This window comes from Perna viridis, chromosome 2 (assembly GCF_037379345.1).
Source record: "Perna viridis isolate PV_CMFRI_1.1 ecotype Kerala chromosome 2, ASM3737934v1, whole genome shotgun sequence".
Taxonomy (NCBI): domain Eukaryota; kingdom Metazoa; phylum Mollusca; class Bivalvia; order Mytilida; family Mytilidae; genus Perna; species Perna viridis.
In genome coordinates, this window is record NC_142446.1 from 10,192,545 (window position 1) to 10,204,632 (window position 12,088).

At 31.8% G+C, this 12,088-nt stretch overlaps 1 protein-coding gene across 3 annotated transcripts in view; it reads left to right on the plus strand.

Moving 5' to 3' along the window:
• The first annotated feature begins 4,712 nt into the window (after window positions 1–4,712).
• Window positions 4,713–12,088, plus strand: part of LOC148623592 (uncharacterized) — a 95,433-nt gene continuing 88,057 nt past the window's right edge. For all 3 annotated transcript variants that reach the window (XM_088565513.1, XM_088565514.1, XM_088565515.1), the window contains exons 1-3: window positions 4,713–4,914; window positions 5,030–5,099; window positions 7,508–7,615. In XM_088565513.1, coding sequence (XP_088421639.1) covers window positions 4,868–4,914; window positions 5,030–5,099; window positions 7,508–7,615 — 225 coding nt within the window. In that variant the 5' untranslated portion in view covers window positions 4,713–4,867. The remainder of the gene's footprint in view (window positions 4,915–5,029; window positions 5,100–7,507; window positions 7,616–12,088) is intronic.

The following is a 12,088-nucleotide window of genomic DNA, read 5'->3' on the forward strand; positions in this document are numbered from 1 at the left end:
TTTCACATATCCTTAGAAATACTACATAAGTGAAAGTTTTATTGAATCAATTTACATATTTTTTTTAAAAAGCATAAAAATATGCGCTTCACAATAGAAGTCCATGGGAAAATTAATACGATACTGAGACCTAGTAAGCCAGTTTTTTAAGTAAAGTTGGATATTCAGCAAGTGGTCTGAACTAGCTGAAAAAGTAGTACCCCAATGCAGGTAACACTTTTAAGATGAATTGGGCAACTGTTGAACCTGATTTTTTATGGTAGCTCTGTTTTTTTTTCATTCAATCTTAATCTTTACCAAATTTGGAAATGCATTTTTTTTCCATGAATTTGTAGGATATCAGTTCAATCAAATTATTATGTTGATTATTTATGATGAGCATATCAATATTCAGGTAACCTGAAGCAAATAATACTCCTGCATAAAGGATAGTTTTCAAGTTACAACACATTTTAGGTATGTGGTTAGGACTTGAAAATAGTCATTTTCTATACATTACCTCTTATATATGAAAAAATGAATATTTTTTTTATTTTTTGTTTTTCTTTCAAATAAATAGCTAAAATGAGTTGCCATATAACTGTGTGATTGATTTAAACACAGAAATGTCACAAAAGTCAATAGCCAATTTTTAGTGGACTTTTTTAGTGGTTCAAATGGACAGATTCTAATGTGGCAAGAAAAATGGTGTTTTTTTTTTAAATAAAAACTGAATTTTTTTCAAAAAGTATCTAAAGCAGACGAATGTTATTATGATATTTATACCAGTAAACTATTTTTTGCATCATAGCTATCTGTTTTAAAGAATCCTTTTCCTGTCATATTGAGGTCCCTTTGTATCTGCCTGGGGTACCAAAATGCTTAAAATCTGTATTTTATGCATATATAAAGCTATATTTTTTTTAAAACTATGATATTGGTATCATTTTTTCAGGATTTATTATAATTGAAATGACCATATCTATAGTTTAGAACAGTTGGTAGTATCGGTACATATACTTTACTTTAAACAAGTGGCTCCCTTGTGTTAAAGACAAAAAAGGAGGTTCGGATATTAATATTTCCATATATGGAACTCACAATTGGGGATTAAATAATAATTTGGAACTCATAGAACAGCTTGTATCTACCATGTCAGAAAAAACCACGAATTTGCATAGTTTGACTAATGCAGCAGCATTTTATCAAAAGTAATATTTTCTGGCAAACATTGAGATATTAGTCTTATACTTGGAATAGGGTACCTATATAAAAATTTTAGTAGAAAAACTCATGTTTGTAGCAGGGCAATGATATTATGGATTTTCAGTATGAAAATTAATACTCTAGCAGAAAAACAACAACTATAAAAAGAGAGAGACAGAGTTTTCATATGTGTACCCCTCGCATGTATAAAAACACAATTTTTGGCCTTAAAGCAGCTGGAACTTCAGTAAACTGAACTTCATTGCATCAAATACACATAATATGATGCAACCAATGTAAAAAATCACAAATATAACTTTTATATTTTTCAACTAATCATGATGAAACTTTGTAGTTGAAGTCAGAAAAGGCTCATCTCGACATGAGCACATTTATTGATCTAATAGGTACGAGAACACAATTAATTCCCCTTGGTTTTCGTTCCACCTAGGTACCTTCCACATTTTTTCATATTTTTACTGGAAACTTATTTGCTGAAGTTTTGCCTCTAATTGGCAGAAAATAGGTTGAAATTACATGGGATTTTTTTCATTAATCAATTCTGACTAAAAGTTGTGATTTGGTTCAGTGGAAAAAAAATTTAGGACTTTTAACACAGTTCATTTGTCATGTTTACCCCATCCCCGGGTCATTTGTATTAATATCAGAAAATGATGGTAAAATTTTCTACAGTTTATATATAAAATCCTGTTTGTACATATCTTTAGGCCAGAGACGTTTTATTCAGTTTGCGGCGGTGGAATTTTTTTAATCTGCTCAAATGTGTATATTGAAAAGCACTTGAAAATTTATTGTGGTCTCATGCCTGAAACTAGTAATCGTCACTTTTGACCCCATGCTAGTATATCTAGGCCTTAAATCTACATTACGTACCTCCTTTATTGATCTTGTTGATCTTTCCAGCTATTCAACTAATTGCTCTTGTATTTCTCCCATATTTTATGATGCTGCTCTTACCTTTCTCGCCACTTCCAGCAATTCTTTGAATGGTAGGTCAGACTCATCAAATTGTTCTTTGGGTTCTGTTGGTGTTTACAATGTCCCACATTCATCAGTCTTTTTCTCATCTTTATCACTGTGAATTTTCTTGAGATGTTCTTTCATATGAGTGGTGCTTTTTCTTTCATGATAGTTTTAGCTTGTATCAAGATACTAGTAAGGAGTATAATGATACTTACTTGAAGTATCATTATACTTGTTTAAAGTATCACGGTACTTTTGGAAAATGGGGCTATTTTCATACCTAAAAAGATGCTTCTCGCATATTTCATGATACTTGTTAATGGCGTAATGATAATTGTTGAAAGTATAGTGATTTTTATCAAAATATCCTTAAAAATTATCATGATACTTTCAACAAGTATCATTATACATTCAAAAATTATTATTACACAAATAACAAGTATAATTATACATTCAACATATATCATTATACTTCTTAAAAGTATCATTATATTTACAAGAAGTATCATTATACTTTCAACAATTATCATTACAGTATTAACAAGTATCATGATACTGGCATGAAGCATCTTTTTACTTACAGAAATATCCTTATTGTGACATGAATCACCACTCATACTTTCACTTTCTCCACATAATTCTCCCTGTTTTTAGTGGAGTCCAAGTTACTCATTTGCTTTTGTTACTTTGTATGTATGATTTTAGTGACTTTATGTTCTTTGTTGTGTATGTCTGTTTTCCACGTCTGGTCTTTGTCCCTGCATAGATTACATTCTTTTGATTACCGTTATAACATGGTTCCCTTGATTACTCTTTTACCAGCAGGGGCGTAGCTGCCTATACGCAAATACGCAGTTGCGTACTTTTGGAAGAAGTAACCAAAATAAAAACACACATTTTAAAGATGAAATAAAAGTTTTATGCAATGACTCATTGGGGGCCTTGAGCGACCCCCCCTCCCCCAAGACCCCTCGCCGTTATTTTGCATACAAATAAAACAGGCCTAGCTACGTCCCTGACCAGATCCTCTTGCTTGAAACAATATTTATGTAGGGTTTGCTGTAAATTTTGATTTCTCTTTTGCCCTTTGCTATGGCAAGCCTTTGTGGAATTTATTACCTTTTTATTAATATCAATAAATCACTTGTAGATATCAATAAATATAACATATTTATTTACATGCTAATAAATAAATATTGATATCCATAAATGATTTATCAATGTTCAAAAATATGTATCAATATGTTAATAGTTAATTATTGATATCAATAAATTGTACGATTTATCAACACGTTAGTAAATATTTATTAGCAAGTTATTAAATCATTTATTGATATCAATAAATAGATTAATTATCAACTTATTAATTAAGAGGGTGCCACTATAGGTGGTTTAATTGTGGCCAGAAAGGTGTTTGTAATTGCTTATTTTATTGGATATTTCTGGGCATACTTAATCCAGAGCAAGATTAAATAACTCCCTAATTAGTATTTATTAACATGTTAATAATTCATCTATTTATTGATATCAATAAATCATTTATGCACATATTGATAAATATGTATTGTATCACAAGTTTCTCTCTAGATAGTCCCGTCTTTATACCTCCTTAGCAACTTTGTACCTCTTCTTCAACATCTCTCAAATCCCCACTCAGTGCCTCGATCTTTTTCTGTCTCTGGTTACCATGAGTTTGTGCTCTTCGTTATTCCCTGGTGCTATCAATCTAAACTGTGATTCCCCATTCTATTATTGGTCCTGCATTTTCAAAATTTTCTGTATACTAGCTATAATCATAACCTTCATTTCAAATTTTCGACAAGGTTAAAATCAGGGGCGAAAACGTTCCATCAAGTTTCAATCAATATGAAGATATAACAGTCCCCTAATGGCAACTCAGAAGGCTTAAATTCGTTTTTTATTTAGCATTTGTTACAAACCTGACACTTGGCAAAATAACGTCGGCAAAACGTTGCTGCTAGCACGGATGGAGTTTTATGGCAAGACTGCATGTGGAGTATCGGAGGAAACCTCACATATTCTGTCAACGTCCCGAACCCATGATAGCAAACATTATTTTGTCAGATGATCTATATTGATATATTGGACAATACACCACCTAGCACTGTTCCGGTAAAATTATCTTCCATCCCCAAGCTTGAAAAAGCGGGGGCCTATATATATTTACAGAGGCAATGTACTAATATATTAATTAGCACCTTTTGTGACCTTCATTTGTGAGAAATAGTCATAAACCATTAAGTTTTAAGAAAGTGGTATATAGCTTTGATAAATATAACTAGGGAATATGTTTTTTTTTTACATTTTCTATATAGACCCAAGATATTTCTTATGGGGATTGAGGCCCATGGTTTAGGGCTCCTTTAATAAATCTTGGGATCCGCGACTGATTTCCTCATATGTTGTCAAAAATTTCAATAAAGTAAGATGTTTTTGATAGGATATTCAATCGATTTACTTAAAATTTATGACAAACGAGCACACCTTATTCTATATATCTACATAGCAGTATTTAAATGGTTCTAAACGCTCTACTGACCCCGAGAACTGTATAGTAGTTGACGAATGTGAACAACATAAATTGTTTGTGAGAAGTTTGCTTACAGTTTGAAAACGTTCTTACGATGTTTCTATTTATTTGGATTTTACAAATTGACAATGGATAGAAAATGATAGAATGTCTAACATTAAAGTAGCCGTGCGAGTTCGTCCAATAAACAAAAGGTATGCGGGAACTTAATTCATCCATTTCGCTATGCAGTTATTTTTTCTGTATTTGTAAAATTGTATTTGTAATTTGATTTCTTTTATAATATTATTGTTTCACCTTGTCTTTCAGAGAACTAGATCGAAAGGGAAAACAAATCGTGGATACAAATGGAGATAACGTCAGTGTAACCAATATTAAGGTGAGGTCTGAGGACACCATACGATATTGACACTATACAATAATTTCACGTGAATAATTTATATGAATGTTTATCAGGGAGGGTGGCAGAGAGACAAAGGGTAGGGGTATAAGGGGATGGGGAACGGTAGTGGAGTGGAAGGGAACAATGGTTGAAGGGGAAGGACAATGTACAGTCCTGCAGATGTAGAAATAAGAAAAGTGTCCTACTCAGGGGCGGATCCAGGATTTCAGTTTTAGGGGGGGCATTTATTGAATTAAATGCCGTGCAAAGCAAGGCAAAAAATATTATTGGGTGAATTTTTTTTTCTTACCAATTTAGGGGGGAGCGTACGCCCGGTACATCAGTCCTTGGATCCGCACCAGCTACTGGTTAAGTTTCCAATTTTTTCCAAAACTGAACTGACCAGGAGAGAAGTTTACCTGCCCTTATGATATATTGAACAGAAAAAAAAACATCCAAAATTACATTGTACATGTAGCAGGCCCTGCGGACTGAATTTAGTGTTGTAAAATTTGATTGCTGTGGGCTAGTGAGAGAGTGCTTGTTTTAACCCCTGCAGAATTTGCTGTTGGATACAAAACTGACTTTAAAGCTGACATTTTTCATACTAGTAGGGTTGTTGTCTCTTTGACATATTCACCATATCCATTCTCTTTATATTTAACGCATTTAAGGTGAAGACAAAAATAATTCTTGGAACATTTATACAAAATTTCTTGTTAAAGTTCATTAAAAAAAGTGAAAATAATGAAATTTAAGTTCAGAGTCCAGTACCAATTATTTAGTTGTATATGTAATTATCAATTATTTAACCTTGAAAATATCCAACGTGTAATTATTAAAAAAAATATATTTTAAACCCCAATACATTACATGTACATGTATGTTACAGTATGAAAAAGCTCACCAAACAAACAAAATTTTGTTTGAAAGTTTCCAAATGAAAAATAATAAACTGTGTGATAGTAATTATGTGATAAATAGACAATAACAGTGTATTGACTTGAAATAAAAACATACAAATGAGGCTTAGAACAGGAGTAAAATGCGAGGCTTGCTGATTTGTGCCAAATTCTGTTATTTTTTTTTTCTTGTGAATATACTTTTATTTGTCATTATTTTATATTTAATCAAGTTAAGTTTTTATATGACATGTTTTTTTTACATTTCTTCCTTACTTTTGGCCCCCAATTGTGAGGCTACGAAAACAGGTAGTTCATGCAGTGGTAGGAAAGTAGGTGGAACTAAAGTGTTCGATACTGTCAGTGACTGTATATAACCGTTGAATATACTATCAATACATTTTGATTGCACAAACACGACGATTCGAGTAAAAATAATTCTTTATACAATTATAAATTGTTACTGGGCATTTTCAGAGTTTAATCAGGAAGCATATATTCCTGATGTTGGAGTCCAGCTGTTACTTCTATTCTGTACACAAGATTTGAATTATTTACATATGAACTTTAAACAGAAATTTTCATTGTTTTTTTTTTTTATTTTTATCATTTTTTGTAATTTCTCATATATGTACATATACAATGGCTGAAAATGTACTTATATGTCATTGGCTGTTAGAAATTCTTACGTGCTGAATATATCCCACTTCAAATGCATGTACAAATAGTCTAACTTTAATCCGTTGAAAAAATCCCAAAGTGTAAATGGTAATAATATGGATCATTAGATTACCTGTCAATACTGGTTACACTTTAAACTTGTAATAATAAAAATATTTATGATATTATAAAAACCTATTGTCTTGTAGGTGGCATTTATTTGTGATAAATCCTATATAATGGAGCCTGGCCAAATACACCTAATTTAAATTGAATGTAAATTTGATTTAAGGTTAAATGCAGCCATGATAAACAACAAATGTGACAGATACATGTACATGACGTACATGTAATTCATTGCACTAAAATGTATGATACTGCAGTGTACAAAATTATTACACAATGTATCAGTTTAAATATTGAAAATTACCTGACCACCTTCTCTGGTAGATGTCTGTTCATTTTTTATTGGTAATTATATTGTTTTTCTGTTGTTGTTATTGCTGATAATTTCTATCTACTGTTGTGATACAGAGAAGTATCAGTAATTTTCGATGAAAATGTTCAAGTTTAATCTACTGTGACATTGCTAGTAAACAGAAGTCTCCACAGAACATCACATCTCCCCCTAATATGCTCATTGTAGTTTCCTGTATTAACTTCAAAATGCCATTATTTTCTGTCATGATGCAATAAATTTTGTGTTTGTCTCTACCCTTTTTTCATTTGTACCATTGTTACTTATACATTTGTTGAGTGCTAAAGTATACTTGATAAAAGCAAAATTTCCAATAAAATGCTATTATTAAGGAAAATCTATGTATTTGATGTTTGAATTTGAAGGTTGATAGCCAGGCAGAGTATGGAGACAGTCGTGAACGTGTCAAAACTTTTTCGTTTGATTACTGCTATGATTCCACTGGAGATCCACAGTCCTCACAACAACAAATGGTAAATACCTATAAATCATTACAGTTAAAAGTCAATTTAAATTTCTTGAGATCCAGGCTTGAGATATATACATTTGTATGTACACATGTGGCTTGAACTAAAACTATAGTATACTCACAATGTATGCATATCAATTCTTTAGCAACTGAAAGTAGACTACCAGTTACTATTTTCATTATACTAGGACAGATTAAAACTCTGTATGTCCAATTCTAATGACTGCATAGGTACATGTATCTATTTTTATGATAAATTCATTTTACATGTTATGAGAACTTGACCATTTTTTGTCCTGTTTAAATGATCCATTCCTTATTTTGCTTGTATAGAAATTATTACCGGTAGTACAAGTGGTTCTTTTTAGTTTTTAGCAATTAGTCAAATTCTTTTTGGGTCAAGCATTCACAGCTACTCAGTCATTTCTGTTATAATCCAATCACATAAATGTTTACCACACAGTCTAGGCTTGGAACCAATTATGTATTTTTTTATTACTTTTGAACAAATATTTTACAAAAGAATGACAGGGTGTGTGTCACAAATTGACATAATTATGTTCAACCTGGTTTCTACTTTCATTTAACTTTTGTCACAGTTCCAATTTATACACTTTGTTACAGTTTGCATATTCCTTCATTTCAAAACATGGTTAGAAATGAAAAGAAAGTTTGGGGTAGCTCAAAAGCTAGAAATGTAAAATGCAGTAGTTTTGATAAAACCAAGTCATACATTTACCATGGTATTTAGGTTGTTTCATACTCCAAGCAAACATGGCCTTACTATCTGTGAGTGTCTATTTGTCGGTTGACATATTTTTCAACTCCTCCTTAACTACATGTACTTCTTGAATTTTAATGAAACTTTATAGGAATGTTAGGCATTATTTGTATATGTAGATGTGCATGAAGGAAGATATGTGTGATTATTGTCCATTGTCTGTATGTTGGAATAATCAAACTCCAGGGTTTCACTTTTAAGCACAACTCCTCCTTAACCACTCCTAAAGTCTTCGGATTTTTATGAAATTTTATATGAAAGTTAGGCATCATATGCAGAAATGCTTAAGGAAAGATAATAATCGTATTAAAAAAGGAATTAATATGGTGAAATGCAACAAATGCACCAGTATATAATCTAAATATAAAAATAGTAAATACTTTCAGAGATCACCAAAATGTCTTCAACAAGTATAAAATCACCTTTAAATAAACCCTGAAAGACCCGGCTAAGCTAAAAATGAAGTTAAATGCTAAACAAACACACCTTGAAATTTACTCAATGACACATGTACATCCAATTCTCTCCATCTCAACATAAACCATATAGACAAATGAGATATCCACTTAAAGAATGCTCTGCAGATACTGAAAGCTAGCTCAGAACATACATGTATCAAAGAATGACAATACCATCTAAACTACCATCATTAGAGATAATCACTACAAATTTACATCAAAATAAATAGGCAAGATTTGATGTAGTGCAATACCCAGAATGACTTAGTTTTTAAATAGGGGAGCAATTGGGGGTTGAATATCTCTGAGAAAGTAGAAAGACAAATACATGAACATGTGCAAAAATGTATTAGGTGATGATGAAAATAGCTTTGATCAATTTGAATTTTTATGTATAGTTTAACATGCCCATAAAGCTACATGTAGATATATAATATTTCAGAGTAGATCCTTTTAGCACAATATGCATGAAAAATTCTGTTGTTTTGCTATTTGAAATACCTTCAGTAGTTGTATTCAACATGTTTTGAAGGGTAAACTAAAGTACGAAATTCTATACCACTTTTTTAAAGGAAAAAAGTAACAGTATATGTTTATAACAATGTAAAATTGTGTTATGGGTTTTAATTTAGCCTTTGTTCTCCTTGTGGATTTTGACAAAGTGCAGTTGTGTAAAAATTGTATTTGACTAAATTTGGAGTTGGTCATTTAAAGTCTATACTTAACCCTTGTCGTGCTGTGTCCGGACCTACCCAGTTTCTGCTTTATTGGTTCTGGCAGTCTTAGTTTAGGAAAGCTCTGTTTATTTCCATCTGCAAGCAGCATGACTGTGCTTTAAATTGAGACTATCTGATATAGTTTTCACTGCCCAAAAAAGTGAGATTTTTTAGGGAGTAGGGTTCATTTTTTCGGCCCCACGCCTGAGCAGAATTAATCTATAGTGCTTTATTTTGTCTGGAATCTAAATAAGAATGATGGCTTTCACCACCTTTCTATGTCGACCCCTTGTATTGACTACTGGTACTTCCGATTTTAAGCCAAACTGAGGCCAAATATTTGAAAAAATCTTCATTTTTTCACACAAGTAACCCTTCAGGGGCCTTCCGACCTCCCACTCGTGACTGTAATGAACCTAATTGGCATCAGTGGCCGTCACTGTGTACAAGCTGTGGGATGAAAGTGCTTTGGCCAGAAACAGACAAAAATGACCATTTTCGAGTGACAGACCTATTTTCCTGCGTTGGCTTACCCACCCTCCCACCATCTCCTCCTCACCCCATCTACCCTACCCAGTGATCACCAATCTTTAACTTATATAAAACAATCAGCATCAGTACCATTTTGCAACTAATTTGTATATGATTTGCATACATGTTAGTTTGCAAAATATCGAAATTCTAGACATTTTTTCAGAACGATTCAGTGCAACAAGGGCTAAGATTATTAATACTACATATTTTTATTTTGTTACGTACAAATTTTTTATTTTGTGACATATAGGAATTAGTGGGTACCTGTAGTTACATATGAAGTGTCTTGTCTTATGATACATACATGTATGTAGAATCTTAGCATCAAGTACATGTACCAAATCTAAAAGTGTTTGTTTGTTAGCGTAGAGAATGCACATGTATTCAATGTATCCTTTTGTAGACATAAAGCCATAGACATATGTATATATGGAGAATCCCACTTTACATATGTATATAATTTGTACTTGTACAGTTACTGGTGAACAGACCTCATATTAGCATTACATGTACACTTGAAAGTTCAGTGTATAAATCTATAGGGAAAGTACTTCATTGTAGTCAATATTTAGGTTTTATTTACCAGTGTATTAAGTGAACTGTCACTTCATGTACCTGCTATGTCAACATTTGATTCTAGTCAGCTGTGAGGTTCCCCTATTATTGTATTTGTCAATCTACTTGACCCTATTTTATTTGTGTTAAAGGATAAACTTTATCTTATTTTATCTAGAAAACTGAATCAAGAAATTCTTAGTTAATTCTTAATCTAGCAATATAAGATACTTGGCAATAACTGCATTGAAATGATGTTTTTTGTTTTAATGGAAATGTATCTGAGTTCTTAAATCACACAACATAAATGTTATATATTCTTTTAATCATAGTTTTGAGAAACAGAAATACTAATGTACATGTATCTGACGAATATTTTTTTTAAAACTCACAAAAATTGATTATTGTCTGTTTACTTTTTTTTATATTGCTGATGGTACAATGTTTACTTATACATTAGTTGATGTGTGATAAAACATTGCCTAAAGGAAATACATGTACAGTCAATGTTGCCAGTGTTACATGTATGCTAGGGGTATTATAGAATTAAAAGTTTGAAGTCATGTTAATTAGTCTGAAGTTATTGGTCCACTTAACTTTGGCTTCATACAACAGGTCCTAATTATAAATGATAAAACCACCAAGGGAGGGCCTGGTATTCATATGGACAATAATGAAAAATTGATAAATCAAATGAGCTGTCAATAAAGAGGCGATAAACAAGCAAAGCTAATTTATACCTTATGAGTTATCAGCCGACTGTACAAATAATGTACTCCCCTTATTGGCACAGTGTTAGGTTCTATAGATAGTCAGAGAATGTTTTACCTCTGTAGCTGTTTATAAAAGTAGCATTTAATAAAACAGATTTTACACATAGTTGTGTACAAATTCTACATATTTACAGACAACAATTTGTGGTCTGTGGCCTTATGCTAAAATGTCCATTTTCCTACTGGTTAAATTTTACATTATTTGATATAAGCTTCACATATATCTATATATATCTTATACTTTGGTGGCTGATCTTATAAAACGATGGTACATGAACTATATCTTTACATTTGACAATTTGTGTTTGGTGGTCAAATGCTTTGTCTTGTCTTTTCAAAATGTGTTGTAATAACATCATTTAGAAAGTCCTTCATATAATAAATTTGTTTTGTGTTTTTTCCTGGAAAATCTGAGACACCCATTCATACACTTTCCTTTATTGAATCATTACTGGCTTTTATTTTAGTTCACTGTTTCATTACTGTTGTATTTCGGTTTCCTTACAAATGCATATCCACTGGCAGGAAATCTTGGTTTTTGCACCTACTTTTATAAGTATATGTTGATTTCACATTTTTAGAAGCATTATGGATCTAATGATTTGGTGAGTACATAGGAATGCATTGTAACTTCACTGTGTGTAAGTTTCACAGCCAATT